Genomic DNA, 22744 nt, shown 5'->3' on the forward strand with positions numbered 1-22744 from the left:
ATACTAAAAGTATTATAGTGTATTCGTGTAAACTAAACATTTGACCAAAGAACTTTTCCAACATCCTTTGATTAAATCGTTTACAGAATTTTACAGAAAGAAAAGACAGACTTATGAATGGAGGGGTTATAAAATTATAATTCTAGACATATATTTCAACATATGTATACGACTTACGACTATATATATTTAACGTATTTTATCGCTTCTATACGAATACTACCAAATTATCAAGTTTCTCTCCTAACGATATTTGAAAAAAAAAAACGGAATTGAAAATCACAGTTTATTTCAGATATTTTCCTCTCGCATTGCAGAAAATAAAATCCATGTGGAAATGTTAAAGCGATAAAAGCGTCGTCTGCTCTGCATTTGTTTGTCACAATATAATATTTTAGAACAAAATGTTCATATATATTTTGATAACAGTTAATTAATGTGGAGAGGGTGATATGAGTGTTTATAACCAAGACGACATCATTACAAATTCTAATTAAAAAATCTTAATTATTGCCTGTGCCAAATTAGATTCTACTCCAATGAAACAAAAACATTTCTCAGCCCCTGGTTTCTTTATGTTTCCATATTTCTTATCAATTTTGGGTCATAGTTCTAGTTCCTTCTTAATTGTGTCTAGATTTATTCAGGCACAGCCGGAGTTCGAATCCACGATGTCAGGTCAGACTTGGCGCGAACCCAGCCTCTAGGCTACACAGTATATTCAGTTTGTTGTATCTTTAGTTTTTGGAATCGCTGCATAAACCGAACGTAAATTATTAACAGAATAATAATATTATTATTATTTTTTGTTTATACAAAATGAACTCAACTCAGAATTAGATATGTTTAATTCATTCAGACATTTTTGTAAAGCCTTTCCTTAATACATCCAATATGAAAGGTGTGAATATAATTTTTCCTTATCGTATTGTGGATCCGTGGAAAATCTCAACTGGATAATTTTCCTTAAGAATCATATTAAGAATAAGTAGTGCATTTAATTATATAATGTACTTAATACATATAGTTAATATATTTTATTTATTATATTTTTTTAAATCAAATTCCCAGCCGCGTTATTCATTCTATAAACTGATTCAAAATGATTTTATCGCATCCCTTATAAACTATTTATTTTTTAATTAAAAGTATTTACGTAGATACGACGCCCGAACATAGCAAATAGGGATCCGTCCAATTTACAATATTGTTATATATTATGTCTCTATATCTTAATTGCAACAGACACGCCACAATGTTTATCTGATCATATGTTAGTATCGCAATGTTAATTAAACAACTAGAGTTGACTTTTCCGTAATTGAAATACATATTACGTCATAATATTCCAAGTATGCGTTATGAAAGTACGTTGAATATTTTTATTTGTTTTTCCTTTAATCCGCTTTCGTTCTGAAAATTTATATGTTATTTTAATAGAATAAAAATATATTCCATATTGATTTGATTTGCGATTTTGAAACTTAAAAAACTACCTAAGCGATGTATCGTGTTGTATTAAAATACGAAATGTTTAAAACGTATAATATACATAAGACATATAAGATAATATATTAGACATGTTTATGCGTTCACGATATACGTAAAACAAATAAATATTTACGGAAATGCTAATAATTTAAAGCCAATAAACAATTACATTTTGTATGAGCAACTACTATTTATTAGCTACATATATACCTAATACATTGATATAAATGCCATCCATTTTCATACTCTCCTGTTAAGACAATTTTGGTCTAAATAAGATTCATCAACTGATTTAAACATCAATTTGTGTCTCTAAAATATATCTAAAAATATAACATCTGGGTAATATTGTCTCTCTTCTAGCAAAATCAATAATATTCACAGCCTACTCGTCAGAAAGGAACGAACGAGTAATTGAACTGCGAAGACTGACTTAGTTGTTATAAATAGATCGGTAACGATTTTCAATCTCTGACGATTTCTGGAAGTGTAGGTACATATGTGTGTTGAAACAGTTACAAATATGTGCTAGGACGCGTGCTCAATGATCTTAAGAAGTAAATTGTTAAAATTACTTCCTAAGCAAGTGAATTGGCCGCTCAGTGCCCCTATCTGCGGGCGTTAAATAAATAAATAGTCCCAACTTGCGAGATAAAATCGAACAGCTGGTACCGAATAAATAGTGTAGTTTAGAACTGGTCAAACAAAGTTTTTGTTCTCCGTATATTTTAGTGTAATATAAGATTTCCTTTTAACAAAGTTTACTGTGTTAGGGTATGAAGCGGTGATTTATTTTAATATTCATATTTAATTGTAAGTTTTGAGATAGGACCAGCAATTTTTTTTTAAGACCAATAATTATAAAGTTTAATATATTTAATGTGGTTTTATTTCTAAGCGTGTTTTATCTGTGTAAAATCTGACAAAGTTGAGATTAATCGGACAATGTCATTGAATTTTGTCTTCGTCATGGAGTAGAAATATAGGAATGAAAAATAAATAAATAGTCCTATACGCAAGAGTGTTGCCAGGGCAGCTGTTAAATTCGCCAAAATTTATATTGTTTGCCTAATAGATTATATTAGTTACTATGTTTTATGGCGACGCTTCCTACGCACTGTACGTGTACTATTAATGCCCCTCGAATATAATATGAACTAAATATTTGGTTCTCATGGTAATTTGTAATTATTTCATTGCATTTTTTACAATAAAATTTGGAAATTATATAACATGAAAACCGTATTAATTCCGTATACAGACCGTTATATGCGTTCATAATTTCAATTTCACTTGAATAGCTGAAAGTCTATGATTAAAACCTCACTCGAATGATTAATCCCTTTTGTATGAACAATGTATTTGCGGCTACTGAGCGGAGCCTTGTCTACAATTTCGAATATGACTGATTGGGTTCCAATTGTCTAGGGATTGTAGCTTTACGTTGGTAATTTGCAAATTGAAATGTTAATACTACCCGAATGTACATATTGTTCCAACAACATATTAATTCATTGAAAATTGTAAGTAATTTGATTATTTTTAGTTTGGAACTAAGTCGATGACACCCATTTGTCAAATTTATTAGCATAGGGGTGTCATACTAAACATACGTACGACTCTAAATTTACCCTGAGACACCAATTTGATAGGTTGTCGACATTTTCCTTGCGTATATCTACATCGTACAAGAAAGTGTAAAAGTGCAAAGATATGAATATTTACGTACATAATATAGTGAGGACGTTAGTATAAATTTTAGTGATTCAATTTAAAATAAGGCGTGCTAGACCAACACAGTAATATTGACTACCTAAAACTTAAATATTTAACCCAGTAGTTTATAAAGTTTAGTAGTTTCTTCAATTCAAGTATATTATCCCGGTGTCGCAGAAAATTAAAAAAATATATAAAAAAACACATATTTGGATATTATTATTTGAATGATTTTGTGATTGTGACATAACTATAATAGCTAGAAAAATGCTGTCGCAAAACTTTGTAGATAATGTCCTGCAAAAACTATTAATGTTATAACAAAATAAAGTACTACATTTTGTTATAACATCAATAGTTTTTAGATTTATAGGTCAATTTTGTACACCTCTTAAGGGTATTGTCTCGCTTCTCCTGTTTAGACCCAGCCCCGCAGTTTCCGAGTTAAACTCGCCGTCCACAGCGCAAGCCTGCGTATGCGCATTTTCACCTTGATAAAAACGGTGAAAGATTTTTTAAATCGCTCCAATAGTTTCAAAGTTTCAATACAAAAAAACACTCAAATGTTTCGTTTTTATACCTTAGTTTAGATTTATGTATATATATATAATTAATCACAAATTATAATAACCTAATTCTCACACCGCGAAGAAAATATTTTAACTTCATATAAAACGTTGTTCTTGTTCGAACACTTATAACTCGCGATTGAGTGGACTGGTTATCATGGTCTATGATTTATTCTATTTGTCTCCGAATAGCAGAATAATAAAAACATTTAATAAAAAGTCCAATATACAATGGGCTTCGTAACATAAAAGGGCGGTACGAAGTATGTATCAGCTAGTATTTTATAAATTAAAGACCATTTTAAGTAAATACTTTTTTGTCTTGACAGATGTATGTCAAAACAATGAAAAATTGTTATATATTGTATTTAATTCGTTTATACAGTTTTAATAATGGTTTGGAACTTATGTGGCTGTTATAATTGGGAAGGTGAGAATAGTATCGAAGTATTAATGAATATTTTATATATATTTATAACAAAGAAGTATACATACTCATATACAAACAAATTTTATTTCTACTTAACAAATAAAAACGACTTCATTCCGCAGTTTTCCTAAACACACATATAAACAGTTTTGGTGCAGAACTAAATAACTGTAGGGGCATGCCTCTGGGATAAAAAATATTTGTCAGGCCTATACAGTATAAGCAATTCTGCAAGTCTTTTCAACCCCTCAAAACATTTAGCGCAAAATATATTGCCGACTGCTCTCTCCGTTTTTCGGGTGATTCATATCCAAACCGTTTTTTCTAGCATTAGCTTATATTTTTGTTCATAAGGCATACATACTACTGATATTCGAAGCGACTAGGGTCAACTAATGTGTTGATTATATGTATATTATAAAATGTTTATCCACCACTAATTTATTCTTAACATATTGATTTTTGTCTTAATATGGGAAGTGGAATTATTTATGAAAAAAATATGAATTATAAACATAATCTAGAATTCCCATAAACTAGATTTGAAACAACCTTAATTATTATGTTACTTGAGGTCTTTGTAAGAAAATTAAAACTACCCTCATTGCTTAAAATTGAAATGTCAAATAATTTGCGAAGCTCTTTCCTTTGTTCGGCGTGCGCTGACGCGGGACGGTCGTCTCCTAAGTTAAATTTAATATTGATGAATAATTAATAATTGTTTTGTGTTTTGTGTTGTCCTCTTTAAGGTGAAGACAGTTTCATCATGTTTCGATTACTTTCCAGTACTAGGCCTTTTGGTAAGATTTTGTAAAAGTTTATTACAAAAATAATTGACCTTTAAATATTATAGTAGACTTATTTATAATGATGTATTAATAATTTTTGAGTTAGAAATACGACAAATTGAGGTTTTTTATTCCAGAGTTGTTAAGTTAGTTTATTTTCCGTAAAGCACACTTTTTCATACGTTGCAAACACGTATGCAACTTTTTTCTCAACAGTTTTGACTAACGACCTAATTATCTATCAACTTGTTCCAATATTTAGTACAAAATCCTCGTATAAAATTTACACAATGTACACTTATGACGGTCATTAAAAAAAGATTCTTCATTTGTCTTTACAAAGCAAATCAATTTTGTGTTCCACCGTCACATAAATTTTTGTATTTTTTAATAAATAAAGAGAACTTGCAGGAAAATAATTATGGTTGAAACTTTTTTAAGTGTAAAAATAAATTACTTTATTCAAGGGACGCCAGATATATTCCAAATCCAAACCCATACTAAATTCAAACTTATAACCATTTTTGTTGTAGGTATGGTATGTCTATGTTTTTTACTGTTTGATGTTTCCACTCAATATCCTTTGTCTTGTTTCAGGTCTACAACTCCGGAGCATAGAAGAGCCATCAGGTGGCGCGGGCGCTGGCATGCCCGCGCCTGCCTGCTACGACGCGGAGTGTGCGAGGACAGAAGCCTGGCTCGACGAGAACCAGGAGTTCGTGCATGACTATTTCTTAAGGTAAGTTATGGTCAATCATTTAAACTTTAACGGACTATTTTCATAGCACAACGTGTTGATGCTATGAAGAGGGAGACGTTTATGTTACTTTTTCTAGATTCAGAACTAAACTTTATTAACAATCATTATATTTCCAAATTTAAAAAAAAAATATCGTTGTTATATATTAAAAAATATTATATATCTTGCAATCAGGTGTTCCTTTTGTCATAGGCCTCCTCCAGCTCACTGAAATAAGTTCTATCATTGACAGCCATGGCCCCAAGGTTAGGCTGATATCATCTTGCAATAGTGTTTTTATGATACTTCTCAATATAATATGCAAGAGAAGTACCATTTATCAGCTTTGTATCTCCACTTGTGACCGATCCATCTCCTGTTTTAGTGGTCTATATGAACTAGTATACCCCTAACTTTAGTTATTCTAATTTCTGATGTTTTAACTTAGCCTTATACAGCACACTACTTTCCATTGCCCTTTGACACTTCGCAAGTCTTTCTCTTTGACTGTCTGTTAATATTACGATGTTATATTTTATGTTATACTAAATTATAGCATCTAAGAATTGTAAAGGTCAAGAACTTCGTTAACGAACGGGAAAATTAATTAACTACATCTTGGGGAAAGCGAAGCAAACTTAATAAGTTTTTGATGAATAAGTCAAGAATAACTTCTGGATTTCTTTCTATTGATGCTACGTCAATTAATAGCGATAAATCTTATTATTATTTCCGTTAATATAAATCTGATAAATATATATTTAACCGCATTAATTCGGTAGTAGTATGTTCTATAAATTACCGCTTGTCGCGGTAAATGCAAAAGCAGCTTTTTCATTTGTTAGACATAGCAGACGCAGACATCGCAGACGTTTTTGGACATTGATATCTTTTATAAAATAGTATAGTAAAGCAGTTACTTCTATAGTTAACAGTTTCCACAGCGTATGCGATTTAAAAAAAATAGAAAAAGTCAAAAATATATATATTTTCTTTTTTCTATTTTCAAATGTTCTAAATAGTCTATGTTCTTCATCGAAGAAAATATAGCATTCTATTGGAGATTTTTTTTCAAATCAGTTTTGGATTCAATACAAACAAAAAAATTAAATTGTTCCTGTTATAATATTAGTCTAGATAATAAAACCCTTTTCATTATTATAAATTTCACTATTAGATTAACTGATTATTTTTGAATGCTTACTTATGTACAAATTTAGTAAAAAAAAAACTTAACACTAACAATAAAATACTTACAAATATATGTGAGTCAATTTAAATTTACAATAATTGTTTAAGTATTTGTTATATCATAATATGTTTGTAACTATGCTAATCTAAATCTTTAAAATCAATTATTGTGTAAATTTGCTTGAATTTAGTTACCGTGAGCTCTTTGCAAAGTTTTGCAGCGAATTGAGTTCACAACTTTGTCACTAGTTAATGTATTCTCGAGTAATTTGATTTTGTAGCTTTGTTTCCTGTTAAGGTATTAAATAAAATATATGGTAGAAGATTGAATGGCTTAGATTTTTGATATTAATATTTTTGCTTGAGAAAATTGCACCACCTTGAAACTCTGATAACTTAGGTATATAGATTCATCCAGTATTTATATATATTAATATTATATATTCATTACTTATGTGTTAGGGACAACGGTAGGGCTTAGGAATGCATAGGGTTTTTCGAATATTGGTTCTCATACTCATATATACTATATATCTAGTTAACTATTGTTTTTATATACTACACAGATACTCCAGACACTAACTCATAAATTTTAATACAAATCTCACAGTCCTCTGGCTGTTTGTACAGCCAATGTGGTAATCACAAAAAAACATATCCCATAAAATTTCTACATTAGTAATTTATATCTCTTTACTGCCTAAGTGCCTGCCTATACCTTTTAAGTGTATATCTTTTTAGTATTAGTATTACACAAAATCACGTCTTTAAATATGCAAATAATATTGTAATTGCTCGCCTTTATTTGTCGCCAGAAATTTAATGTTTTTATTGAAATTTATTATTTAACTGTTAACGGAGGTTAAGAGTAATAAATAATTAAGAAATTTTACTTAAGTAATAGTATTTTATTCAATAAAAAATACAAACATACCTATATACGATACAATACATTAACAGTAAGGTGTATTTATTTTTATTTAATACCCACGAGTAAAAGCCAGGCAAATGTTGCTCAAATAAAACTTTATTCTTTATGTGGCGCATCATTACTGGAGATTGGCTTCGTAAAGCGTGTCTTGTTCTGAGCCAGATGTAGCAGTTCCACAATTCCCCTCCAACACGTCTTTCTCTCTGGATTTTACATATATTATATTTGGGAGGTCATCTCGTTAGCCTTAAAAAAAGAATATTATGGTTGCCTACTTAAAACGTTTTAAATATGAAATTATTTTATAGTTCGTTAATTTAATGTTGAAGTTTGGCCTCACTCAACGTCAAGACAAAGAAGGCAATGAGGAAGTTGAATGAATTAACTTTACAAGCTATCAAAACGGCAATCTTATAAAGTGTCCAATAAAGTAGCGGTGAACACTGCTTACGGCCAGAATAATATTGTACAAGTCAGTCATCTAGGTAATAATGGCGTTCTGAGTATTTAACACAAAATACCCTTGTAAAGATATAAAATCTTATGACCTTTATTTTTATTATTAATAGTTCACCATTTATATAGGTTTTAATTGATTTGTTTGTTCCATTAGTTTTGTCTATTTTTCTCACAGCGACAGAATTCGCTTTAAAGCGATAAGGCCTGCTGCCCTTATTTTTATTTAATTATGTCGATTGTATTGTATATACACGCAATGAAGTGTTAATAAATAATTTAAATATTTGACCAGACAATTAAAAGTCCATTGTATTTGTACTGGTAATCATATTGTACTTAATATTATTTTTACGGTATATTCAAATAAATATATACCCACTCTCATGCGGTATTTATACCGTGTAGGCACATTTCGTCTATTGCACTGATGAGTCACTGCAATCTAGCATGCGATTTATATTTCGATATAGTCTGCTTTGATATCTAAATAATAAATTTAGCTTTTGAATTTGAAAAAATATATTTTTATAAAACCTGGGAAAGATTGAAAATACAGTTTCAGTCTCTAAACTGAATATTCATTTATTGCTAGAAATAATATATATTTTGTATAAAATCGATATTGGTACCAAATGACAATTATGAGTTTTTAATTATATTTAATTAAACTGGTCTGACTACCTACTATTACGGTGGGTTTGCAACCAGTGAGACAATTTAAAAAGAATGTATTTTAAATATATTTTATTTTAATTTACTGAGTCTAAATCATTCCTAGAGGGTTTAATATTAAAATTAACCCTTTGAGTTGAATTTAATGTACAGGTGCATAACTTTATGGTTATAACTTACATCCTAACATTGTCGCTAATGTACTTCGCATAAAAGATAGCTTTAACAGATTTTATTAGCCATTAAATTGTTGTATATTATAAGAAAAATAATTTTTTATTATGTAGATAAGAGACTATAAAAAAACTTAATCGTTAATAATGTGCATTAAGGCTTTTGGGATTACAAAAAAACCATTTAGAACCTAGTCATAGACCGCCATGTCTATGTGAAGAGATATTACTAATAATGTAATTATCATTAGGTTTTTTGAAAATTAACTTTTTAGATTATAGTTAGGTTCAGTTTTAGTGTTAGTTTGTATATTTTTTTGTTAATTATTTATGTACTTACCTTCAGTTGGTATTTCGTTTTTATTTTTCTAGGGTTGCCTGGAAGCGAAACAATAAAAATTCACGTTCCCAACATATTTTGTTACGATCAAAGTTTGATGCTGACTCAGCCGTATAGACCAGTGTCGATAATTTTTGAAACCAAAAAAAATTACAGTAGGATGAAACCCATTAGAAATGCAGGGGAATATGATCAAAATGAAAGGAAAAATAAATTACGGTCGATCCGAGTTCGGGAAGTGGGAGGGGGGTGACTTTTAAGGGGGAAAAATTGTTTATCTTGATTTCCGGCGAAACTACCAGTCCTATGGAAAAAAGTTAAATGGCAAAGTTGTAGGTCATAAAAAGATCTACAACTTTGGTATTTACAATTTTTTCACATAACCTCAAAATTTAGGTGAAAAATTCAAAAAACCAAGTTTTTAGTTTTTTATTTATATCTTTTTTAAAAAGTTTTTTTTTTCTACGAAATTTGGTGAAAACTTACCTTATTATGTCCCAAATATACTGTAATTTATTTGATTAAAAATATTTATTTTTTCGCCTCATTTTAACTTAATATCAAAAAAGCACCCTAATTTTCAATCGAAAATTCTGACGTCAAAATTTCAGCTTTTTTCAAAAAGTTTGGGGGCTTTTTGTTCGTTGAAATATCTACTTTCTGATGGTGTAAAAAAAAATATACATTACTATAGGAAATATTATTAGAAAATGCAAAAAATTGAAAAAACCTCAAATTCGAAAATTTTCTTTTAATTATGTACAATTTTGAGGTATTTATTAAAATTTACACTTTAATTACTCAAAAAACGTAAGATTTCATGCTTCATTGATAAACGAAAAAATTGCAAATTAAAATATACTTCTATAATTAACAAACAAATAAGTTAATAAAGTTAATATTTAATAAGACATATACAATATTTTGAAAAAGTTGTAGAATCTTCTGTAAATAATATTTGTAGATGCCTATTTATTGCTGTTTTAAGATAATTTATATACCTGAGTGACCTTCGGTGAATTTTAGCCCAGTGTAAGTTATTTCATTGAGAAGTGGGGATGGACCTAGGAGGGTCTGGGCCTTACTGCTACCTGCTATTTCGTAGCAGCTGTAAAAACCGTTAGCCAGTATTCGAGATACAGAGTAGTGTACAACATCGTTTTTAAAAATACACCTGCAGGCTGAGTTACTCTAAGTGATTTGTGAGAAATTTACTTTATTCAAAGAAAAATTCAAAATTCACCGAAGGTCACTCAGGTATATAAATTATCTTAAAACAGCAATAAATAGGCATCTACAAATATTATTTACAGAAGATTCTACAACTTTTTCAAAATATTGTATATGTCTTATTAAATATTAACTTTATTAACTTATTTGTTTGTTAATTATAGAAGTATATTTTAATTTGCAATTTTTTCGTTTATCAATGAAGCATGAAATCTTACGTTTTTTGAGTAATTAAAGTGTAAATTTTAATAAATACCTCAAAATTGTACATAATTAAAAGAAAATTTTCGAATTTGAGGTTTTTTTCAATTTTTTGCATTTTCTAATAATATTTCCTATAGTAATGTATATTTTTTTTTTACACCATCAGAAAGTAGATATTTCAACGAACAAAAAGCCCCCAAACTTTTTGAAAAAAGCTGAAATTTTGACGTCAGAATTTTCGATTGAAAATTAGGGTGCTTTTTTGATATTAAGTTAAAATGAGGCGAAAAAATAAATATTTTTAATCAAATAAATTACAGTATATTTGGGACATAATAAGGTAAGTTTTCACCAAATTTCGTAGAAAAAAAAAACTTTTTAAAAAAGATATAAATAAAAAACTAAAAACTTGGTTTTTTGAATTTTTCACCTAAATTTTGAGGTTATGTGAAAAAATTGTAAATACCAAAGTTGTAGATCTTTTTATGACCTACAACTTTGCCATTTAACTTTTTTCCATAGGACTGGTAGTTTCGCCGGAAATCAAGATAAACAATTTTTCCCCCTTAAAAGTCACCCCCCTCCCACTTCCCGAACTCGGATCGACCGTAATTTATTTTTCCTTTCATTTTGATCATATTCCCCTGCATTTCTAATGGGTTTCATCCTACTGTAATTTTTTTTCGTTTTTTACTATTTTTGAAGGCTTCGGCACTGGTCTAGTAGTCAAAACAAATAGTATAAGGCGATTTTGACGTCAGTTTTTGAATATTACAGTTTGTGGGTAGTTGTCTAATAACAACGGCCGATATGATTACCCAAATTACGTATATATAACAATATAAAGAAAATATAAAGTAGTGTTGGCGTCAGAAGAGACACTCTTCCCTGAGATCGTAGCTTCGAACCCTGGCTGTGCATTAAAGGACTTTCTTTCTATGTGCGCATTTAACATGCGTTTCAACGGTGAAGGATAACGTAAGAAAACCGGCTTTTCTTAGACCGAACAAATATACGGTTTGTTTTAGCTACAGAAGGCTGATCATCTGTTGGATTAGCAAATGATCATGAAACTTTATTATTGTCTGTTATTAACATAACTTTTACACATTTAAAGAAAACACTTTTTTACGGATTAAAGTTATGTATTATTGTATTTATATATATATATATAACTTATAATTATTTAGACATAATTTTGAATTTACACCGACCGTTCGCGTGCTTTACAGCGTGCGTGGTCACGGTGACTGAATGAAATGAAATGAAACTTTACAGAAATCTTATGCCCAGACCTAACAATATTAGAGCACCACTGATTAGTTCATTATAATAAAATACGAATGTAATAAATTCGTACACGTTTGTAACTATAGGGTACATATATTTCTATATTTTATGCCATATGTTGTTACTTAAGTGTTTGGATGGTTCATTTTCAGAAAAGCTCCGCGACAAGTGGTGGACGCCTGGTTGGTGTCCCATGCTACACCGCCCAGCGCCGAACTTCCGTCCCCTTCGCGAGCTGGATCTGGAGCCACTACACCTGTTAGGTAAGGTGCATTTGGTATATATCTAAAGTTTCTTCGAACCAATCAACATTGTTTCAAATAAAGTTAATTAAAGTACATGAATAGCATTTGCAGCTAAAGAAAACAAGGAAGAACACTAAGAACATAAGATTTTTTTGGTACATAGCTTCTTGACTATGTAAAGCCTAACTATTCGTGTAATATTTTTTTAACTTGTCTCATACCAAAGCCTAGGCATGCCTGTACAACTGATAGGTCACTCTTCTTATCTTCCTCTATCATGCGTCGCACAGCACTGATGTTATCATCAGTATTCGCTGTTAAAGGAAGTCCCTCACGATGATCCATCTGAAAGTCGTTAAAGCAATTTTAAATTAACACGAGATGGGGCTTCATTAAGATATGCTAATCGCTATCATAACTGAGTTGTTTAGTAAGCCCACAATGAAAGTCATAATAAATCATTGACCGATGTTTTTTGCGTTAGGATCATTTTCTCGTGTATCAAGAGTTTTAGATTTACCACCAATTCACAAATGACAAATGAATGCAATATGTTGTATATTATACTATATTAGGTTATTAAAATTGAAAATCATAAAAAGTTTTCATTAGCAATGTTTCTAATTGGCCAGTTCTAAACATTTTCAGTGTTACCCACATATTACAAAACAAATCATAGATATCATATTTATACCTACACAACTAGGATTATATTCATTCATAATGGAGCTTTCGTAATGGTTAATAAATGGCTGGTATTAACAAGAGGCGAATTCACGCATTTCGCCAATTTAGTATTTACATTGACAAAATTGATTCGGTTTTAATAGCTCGTTTGATCTGTTTCGCTTTTCATAACACTGGGCTTAATCAAATTATTTATTGGTGAATATTGCTCAATTAAATTATCGTTACGTGGTATATCTACGATATAGGGAACTACGACTTGAAAGGAAACTATTGCGTTACCATACGACGGTTTTATTATTTAGGAAAATAACATTGTCCTATTTATCTGAAAGATTTTTAGTCCAAAATCAAACAAATGACTTCTACAAAGTAATTTGTTTGATTTTAGTTACGTTGCACAAGCGTGTTTGTAATGGCTATGCCTTGCGCTTTATCCTAATATGTTATCAATTTAAAATTATTAAGGAAAGACGTATTCTAATTTTTATAATAAAATAATTATATTCACTCAATTAAAATATTATTTTTGTGATATATTTCATTTTTACCTCATAAATCTAATTTCGGTCACACGTTTAACGAATCGAACAATATGATCGATTCATCAGAATTAAAAATATACATGCCAAGAGCGAAACGTGAATAATGTAAAATTAAATTTATTTATAATTCATTATTGTTTTAAAATGGCATTCAATCGCTTTGATCTTTTAAGTAGCCAAAAATGTTTAATTTAAAATATATTTTAAATATTTTGAATTAAATTAAAAATCGTTTGAATTGAATCAGTTATGTGTTTAAGATCCGCCAAACCGAGTGACACATCGTAAGTCATTGGCGTATTCCTGAATAGCCACTTTGTAAATAAAGGTGACAAAACTTAAAATAAATACATAGTGAATATTTATATATTACCAAGAACTGTGCTTCACTATGTCTATTAGTTAGGCGCCTTTCAATACGCTTTTTTCGCATGTAAAAATCCCATTTCGGAGTTGGCTAGGTGCCAACAGCCTCTGTTTGTGACGATTTATTATCATCACGAAATTGCAACATCTCTATCGCGGTGATACCAGATGTTACCAAAAGGTCGTAAATTATTAACTTAAAAGTGAAAATTAATCACTTTGAAGATGGTGGACGAAAATAATATACATTTTGACATTGTATCTGTGAAATATTATTAACATATCTTGGGGGTAGGCCATAGATCCTCTATTAAACAGTACCTACATCTTGTAAGACAATTCCATAGACTAAATCTGGGAAGTTGTATAGTACCAATATTAAAAATAAGTGAATTTAAAATTACTTTAACTAACCGAAGTGCGTTTCATTATCGTTCGATAGTAATTATCTTAATACGTAATCTGAAAAAATAATAAAAACTTATGGAATATATTTTTTGTACATATTACTTACAATAATTAAATTGGTACGAATTACCGCGGTGAATATGATTTATGGTTAGCCTTGATATATTCATATTTTCCTTCGCCAAGGATATATAAATAAAAACGTGTGTTGCACATTTAGCTAGCACGTTATTACTAAAGCCAAAACTTCCACACAGACTAAAATTTTAAGTGTATAACATTTATTTATGCCTGAGAAAATCGCAAATTCAACAGTGTAGCGGTCGTGCACTTGACACTAATGTTGAAAAACTTTAAATGAGTAGTAAACAGGTAATTGTTAACATTTTCACGAAGCACCGAAAGGGCAACGACCTTAGATAAATTGTAAACCTCTGTTCATTAAAAGTTTGTATTAAATCTAAATAGTTTATCTAAATTAACAGATGTTGCCTTATGTTTCAATGCCATAAAGACGAGGATTTCCCGCGTAACGCATTTCCCCACGAAAAAAAAGAAGAAAAAAAGTTTCAATGCCTTGTGTATTTGTAAAATACTCAAATGTAATCGACAAAATGATTCGGCTATTAGCGTGGAAAATTATAATAGAAGCGTTTTTGTTAATTGATATAGTCTTGTTTAGGATATTTAAAAACGATAATCATGGTAACTAATAATATATATTTAGTCTATAAGGATGTATATGTTTAAGACAATGTGCAAATCTGGTAGATGGCTTAGTATGCAGTTTTTAATATAACAAGCTATGGGCGCAGCGTATAAGCATAACAAGTAGAGTGCTGCGAAGGAAATACGCCCGTGTTCTATATTACAATGTGTGGAAAAGTGGCTACTGGAACTTTAGAAACATGCTGTATAATAGATACAATTAGATCGGTCAGGTAATAGTTAGAAAAAAACAAACTTAATGCTCTGTTGATCTGCGGAAATATTTGAAACTAAAAGACGCACATAAATGGCGTTCTTTCGAATAATATTTATCCAATAATGTTAGCGGTTTTCCTCATTTTATACAAAAAACATTTTTTGAAAGAACATTACTTATTCTAAGTAGAATTCACTGACTCCGCTCGTTAGGCGTATACATTGTATTTGAGAGAAAATCGGGAAAAGATATAGGCCGCAAATGTACCCGGCTTTTATACATACAAGAAACGTTCCTTATTCGGGTTTCTGACCTACAATTCAAGATGTTACAGTAATAAGAATAAATGATTTGACGTCAGATTTAATATCATAGCTTCCCTGTGAACTTGGATAATCTAAATATATAAAATTCTCATGTCACATTTTCATTCCCATACCTCCTCCTCGGCTGGACCGATTCTTATTAAATTTATTATGCATATTCAGTAAGTCTGAGAATCGGCTCCTATGTCTTATAAACCCCTAAGTAATAAAGGTGATCCACCCCTAAACTTTTTTTATTGATAAAACATACAAAAATACATACGTTTCATTTTACCCCTCTACGATTAACCCCTATTTTTGATTTCTTAATTAAAAGCTTATGAAATAAACTCTGAGGTTCATATAGAGAAAAAATAACAAGTTTTCATTGCGTAATTTTCAACCAAACAGTCTCTGGGGTATGTACTAAACTTGTAAGCTAAGTAATATTACATTTAGGAGAAACAAATTTCACAGGGGCAGCTAGTATTATATATTTATTGAAGTGCGAGAGATTCATTGAATATAGAGACATCTCACGCCCGGTCTTCAAAATGCCAGCTTTAATTGGTTACGAGGCGAAGGTTATTTTGTTCCTTATTTATTTATTTTGTTATAAACTGTCTGTTTACAAAGGCATCATTAAAGAAGAGGAAGGAAAAGTCTCGATTCATGTGTACTATTTTTATTTTGTTTCTTATTACTCAGTAATTATTTCATAATAGAAACAACAGCCTATTTATGTCAAAAATAAAGACCATCGAAGTATACATAACCTATTTGTATGATTTGAGGGTTGTAGGTTTCGTTTGTTGCATAAAGTTCATCTTTCTATCTTTACTGTTATGTTAAATCAAACCAAAATACGTTTATTCAGTTTAGATGCGTCTTAGCGCATGATTGTAAAAATTGTTTACAAAATTCGCGAAATTGCAAGACTACGACACTTGTTCGCAAAACTACCAGGATGCCTTGTTTTGAGAAGAACGGGCAAGAAACTCGGCAAGTTTTACCCTCCTACATTACAATTTTTCAAAGGAAAATGAAATTTATATGTAATTTGTCTCTTCTTTCTACAGAAAGATCTCAGCGCACGAGTTCGAGAGAGGTGGTCTTTTGAAGCCACTAGTGACGACTGTGGATGGGACTCCCACCTTCCTGGGAGACCAGCCTCATGCGACACCGTCAAGGCCTCAAAGGCGCTCAAGGCACGAGCTCAAGCAGCTAGATGAGAAGGAGCTTATCTTTGAACTGGTTGGTAGATCCATGATGTTTATTATAATTTACATTGTTGTAGGTTTTAGTTACACTACATTGTAACCCCTATTGCATTGGATTAATAAAATAACGACCCTAGTCTTAACAAATTCCTACCTACCTACCTACCTACGTACCTACCAACTACGGAGCTTGTAAAAGCTGTATTATATGTACAAAAACACCTCACAAAAAGCTCTATAATGATTGTATTACTATGATTCTGTGAATTACTCAAATGAGAGTTGTGTAAAGGAGATATTATGAGTTTTTTGCATCCCAAATAATTAAAACGTCGTTAAGGAAAACTGCGTGATTTGTTTAAATGCTAGTTTAGTTTAAAAAGAAGTTTTTCTGTACATCAGAGGTCGACGTATACATAAAAATGTACCATGTTGATATAATCTTAATACTTAATTAAAAAACCAAATTATTGAAATATCTCGTTAATTAAATCTCGTTATCGTTAATTTTGCATGGAAAAAGTTTTAGACGTTAAATGAATTGTAAACTTCGAGACCTTTGAATCTTTAAATTGATGGCAAGGTTGAGAATTTTTGAGTTGCGTCATACATACAATTACTAATTTTTGGTTCCATTTTTATTGATCAAGGCAAGGCTTATCAGCCGACTTACTTTCTATTGGGTTTGTTGGGGTTTAACAGTTTTAGGAGTTAATTATGATATTGCTAAATACGTATCAGTTTGTTGAAAATATTTAACTACGTAGTTGAACACTTTATTAATTATAAAAATATTAATTAATTTGATTCCGACACGTACGGCTGTATGTAAAAAGTCGACGGCGTGTATGTTATTAATATTAAATGATCATGAAACATACAGAAATCTGAGGCCCAGATGTAATAATGTTGTAGCGCCATTTATAATTACGACTGATAAGTGTGTGCCTTTTGAGGCATATTAAGTTTAAAAATTGTGTAACGACGGCCACCGTACCGATGGTCCAAATATTACTAAGCGTATAAAACAAATTTAATAGATATGTAAAATAAAAATGTGTGCGGTCACGGGACGCCTGGCAGATGTGAAACATCGACATTATTTTGTAAAAGTAATAAGCAGAAAAGAACAGATTGTGATAGGAACTAAATATGTCATAATGATAAAATAAAATATTACGATTTTTTTCCAGATAACGATGACTATTTGTTGAATAAACATTATTTTCATTAAATATTTTTAATGTGAAATTTACTATTGCATTTTATCATTATATCATATAGCGTGGCGACGCGTCGCCACGGCATGCGTCGCCACGCCAGAAATCGGTTTTACGTGCGGCTATAGATGTTTCACATCAAAAAATCACACTTTATTTATTCTTTCCATATCTGAATTGAGGATATGGCATTATAAATGATCCATGTCTACATGCGTACGAATTCAGGCCTCTGAACTCGGAGGTCACTGATAGTGGGGGTCCCCGGTTGATAACAATTATATGTAAACATAGTGTACGTTAATACACACGAAGGCGTGTATATTAACTTATAAGCCGTTTACAACTACCCGACACTTAAGATTATATCGACCTGTGGCGATCCTTGCTTAGAATTATCTTTTATATCGCCACACAATTTGGGTGTTATTCAGCAATCCTGCTAAATCAGGAAAGGTGTGAAACAGAATCACAAAAATAATTAATTTTAAAATGGTTTTGAGAGGTGAAAGTTACTTGACCGCGTCGTTTGAAATAAACTTGAAAATTAAGTTTTTGCATTTTAATTTTTCTCAAACGTTTTGATGTTCCCGAGACATTTGAATTTTTCATACAAGTCTCCGTTTTAATATTTATGTGCGTCAACGTAAAAGTTTTACTCGTCAAAATTAATGGAATAATTAAAAGAGTTTGAAGACACTCACTCCAATATTATAAGGGAGGATGTTTGAGGGTAACTCTCTAATTTTGTTTGCTTTTTTCTTACAACAAGACATGGCAAATGGCTGACCTGATGTTACGTGATACCGCCGCCCATGGACACTCTCAATGCCAGAGGGCTCGCGAGTGCGTTGCCGATTTTTTTAGAATTGGTACGCTCTTTTCTTGAAGGACCCTAAGTCGAATTACAAAAATATATGAGCAAGTACTGATACGCGTTTTTCCAATTATATACATATATGTATAATATATAAGTATTTTTTTATATTTTTACTTTTTGCGTAAATTTCAACGTGTTCAAGGAGAGAATCGATGTATGTAAATGTAATGAATTAGTAAATACACATTTACTAGTAAATAAATATGTAAGTACCTACACACTCGCCTATATAGACTAATTCACTATTAGGTATTTTTAAAAACTTAACCAATATAAACAATATTATCACTTAGTAATGCAGAATTTAAAAAAAAACCTTATATATTAAATTGGCGTTATGTCGTACTGGCCACAAATATCTCTATTTTGGATAAGAATTCCTAATTCAGGAAGCAAATTGGGAAATCGAAGAAGCTTGAAAGGTGAGTACCACGAATTGGTACTACTAATCAATAAATAAGAGACATATATATTATCTTGTAAGAAAACTAAGCTCGAGTGAGGCTCAAATAGCAATTTGAACACATTCAGTGATAAAACAGACAGAAATAGCTCTTTGACAAGAATAGTTTTGCTTGTCGAGCGGCAGCTTTCTTTAAAGTAGGCCTAAAGCTATAACCAAACGCCTACACATATATAAAATGACGACAATATTCTTGGCTGTAGGCACATTACGAATGTTAATTTTAATCTGCAGTTATTTTAATATATTCAAACATTTAAAATGGTATAGGATCTATGTTTGTCGGGATAAGACTTAAACATAAAACAATCGTCGACGAACGATTTCTTACCGATTCTATTGCATTATCATTATATACTTACATATATGCTCATGTTTTTGTTTCAATGTTGAATAGAAAAAAAATAGTTTATTTATAGTGTATTTAAAAAAACGTGTGATGAGTTGAATAGAGTGTGTTTGAAGTTGCGGATCTCCTTAATTGGATACGAACGTGTCTTGATTGATCACATTTCAATTGGAAGTGTTTAAAAAAATCGCCTAAAAGAAATATTCGCTAAGAAGAACTCAAGACGATCTAATCGTTTTCACTTACAATGTACTTTTGACGCAATATGCGTCCACAATAACCCTCAAAGCCTTATTCTATTAGGTGGAAAATTATCTTATCTCTGTATAAAGATTATTGTTATTGTACAATATTACATTTGCAAGCGATAAAACCCTCCTTGCCTAGAGCATGTAACGATTGTAATAAAAGTTTATAGGTATGTACAATCCGCAAGTTGAAAAGGTGATTTAACTTTTGAATTTCTGTTTGTGGAGTCTCCCCGGGGTATAACACAATTTCCGAAGATCGGAGTTCGGAAATACGTGCCCTGATAGATAAACGGATACAGGTTGACGTGATTTTAGCCCCTAAATAGCTTTTAATACGATGCCACGTAATTAGTAATATCGGTGGTGAGATCACGTGCGAAATTTGTCGTTAGCGGTTAAAGATGGCTACCTCTCTACATTGCTTTTATATATTTATAATAAAACGTACTGACTTTTTAATTAGAATTTCATTTTAGTTGGTAATGCTAATGTTAGATTTATAATAATTGAGTTTATCTGTATTGCTTATATTAATAATTAATAGTCTGTTATAGATATAGTAGGTTAAGAATCTAACGGCGACGAATCTCGTGTTGGGTGCAAGAAATTGCAACCCTACTGTAATGACTTCGAAGGCGATGTCAATGTAATGGAAGATGGTTGCTGCAGCAGCCAGTCACGGGGTCTCTTGGTAGAATGCTAACGCGACCCCAAGTTACCCCAACAGTGACGTGATTGGTGGGAGGGGTTTAGTGGGTAGGGCTTTTAGAGCGAGTCCTACACTCTGTGCGGAAATGCATTCCCCTCAATATAAAAAAAAGGTTAATAAACTAAAAACGGTGTAGTTTTGCTAACAAATACCAGTTCTTTAACGACTTTGTATTCCAAAATTAAATTTCTAAGCTACAAATATTTATGTAATCAAATGTACATGTATTGCGTATGCAATGACGTGAGTATTCTTAAGTATTATATCACTCAAACCGGATATCCGAATCAGTATTCATAGATTCAATGACGTGAATCATATCGTTTCCAATGTACTATTTACGCAATTGTGAACTTCTGATTAGAATTAATGACGTTGTTTTAATGCAATTACTTTTGTATACGATTTTCATTAGATTCTATTGCCAATGAGTTATGGAAATGCATTTTCGTACACCGATATTCCTTATTGTTATTTATAGAGTTGCATATATTTTCTCTTTATATATTATTTTTTTAGTTGGTATATGATTCACAGATTAATACTTTATGTTGCATTTTTACGTTTACCTAAGCTAGTAAATCAAAGTTTTAGTGAAGATATCTCCTTGTATCAACTATCGTAAATATAGGATTTTGCGAGATTCTTACAGTGTCAGCATAAATAGTTTAATTTGAAATAACATTGGCCTTTATCCTAATTTAGTTAAACTTAAAGAAACGGTTCAGTAACGCCACAAGCTTTTTATGTCCGGGCCTCAGTTTTCAGTACCTGTTTCATAATCATTTGTTAATCTAATAGGATCAGCCTCCTGTGCCTGACACTCAGTCGACGTTTTCGGTCTCGGTTAGAGGTAGGCCGGTTTCTTAAAGATGTTTTCCTTCTGCGTTAGAGCGAATGTTAAATGCGCAAGAGAAAGTCCATTGGTGCACATTCTGGAATCGAACCTACGACCTCAGAGATGAGCGTCGCTCGCTGAAGCTACGAGAATATCACGGCTCTTTTATGTAAAGAAAAAGTTATTTGCGTGTAAAACGTTATAAATTATAAACGTTGCATTCTTTGAAACATTTTCTATCTTCTTTAGAGGTAGACTCTTCAAGTACCATATTGTGGAACCAGCTGCCCACTGAAGAATTTCCGAACCAATTCGACTTAGGGTCCTTCAAGAAAGAGCGTACAAATTCTTAAAAGGCCGGTAACGCACTCGCTAGACCTCTAGAGAGTATCCATGGGCGGCGGTATCACTTAACATCAGGTGAGCCTCCTGCTCGTTTGCCCCCTGTTCTATATAAAAAAGTTCTTAACTTTGCTATGATGACTCAGAGTTTAAGAGATATTATGTACATATATATGTATCACAGAACTGTTAACATATCATAAAATGCTTGCCTAATAATAACACGTCAAGTATCGATACGTTTAACACGTTATACTACACGTCAGCTATATAATTCTAAAACGATAAAAGTCATAACATATGATATGATGCATTAGTGGCCCTAAAATACTTTTGTTTGAGAACCATTTGCCGAATGATTACGGGCCATGTGAACACTAACGTTCAATTCTAAGCATTTGTAACAATTGTTTACATAATAGAACTGTATATTTTGGTACTTACATGGAGTTATGAATATTCATGAACTTCGTTTGCGAGGGCGATGATTACTGGATTCGGGATTTCCCCTCCTACGCTTATCGCCGATGCTGATGTGATTAACAATGTTTACGAAGTAGGGCCCTTCCGTCCTTCCTTGAATCTTATAATACTGCGTATCTTTGAAGATTTCGTCTAAAGGCTTTCAAAGACGGCATTTATTTTATTTTTCTAGCTGAAAATTTATTTTGGTGGAAATATTTGTAAGTGTCGAATCAAATAAAGCTCAAATCACCCTTTGATGCCATTGACGGATCTCGCACCGGTCTGAGTTCGTTCCAGGTCCTG

General features: G+C 31.3%; 1 protein-coding gene across 9 annotated transcripts in view; it reads left to right on the plus strand.

Annotated features, from left to right (window-relative positions):
* LOC110996660 (dual 3',5'-cyclic-AMP and -GMP phosphodiesterase 11) overlaps positions 1-22744 on the plus strand; it is a 147138-nt gene that overhangs the window by 81003 nt on the left and 43391 nt on the right. For 8 of the 9 annotated variants that reach the window (XM_045632828.1, XM_045632832.1, XM_045632831.1 and 5 more), the window contains 3 exons: positions 5592-5733; positions 12376-12486; positions 16784-16958. In XM_045632828.1, coding sequence (XP_045488784.1) covers positions 5592-5733; positions 12376-12486; positions 16784-16958 — 428 coding nt within the window. Of the gene's footprint in view, positions 1-4868; positions 5007-5591; positions 5734-12375; positions 12487-16783; positions 16959-22744 lie in introns of those variants that run through there. The other variant, XM_045632830.1, reaches the window with a different exon arrangement.

The sequence above is a fragment of the Pieris rapae genome, chromosome 21 (assembly GCF_905147795.1).
Source record: "Pieris rapae chromosome 21, ilPieRapa1.1, whole genome shotgun sequence".
NCBI classification, from domain to species: Eukaryota; Metazoa; Arthropoda; class Insecta; order Lepidoptera; family Pieridae; genus Pieris; species Pieris rapae.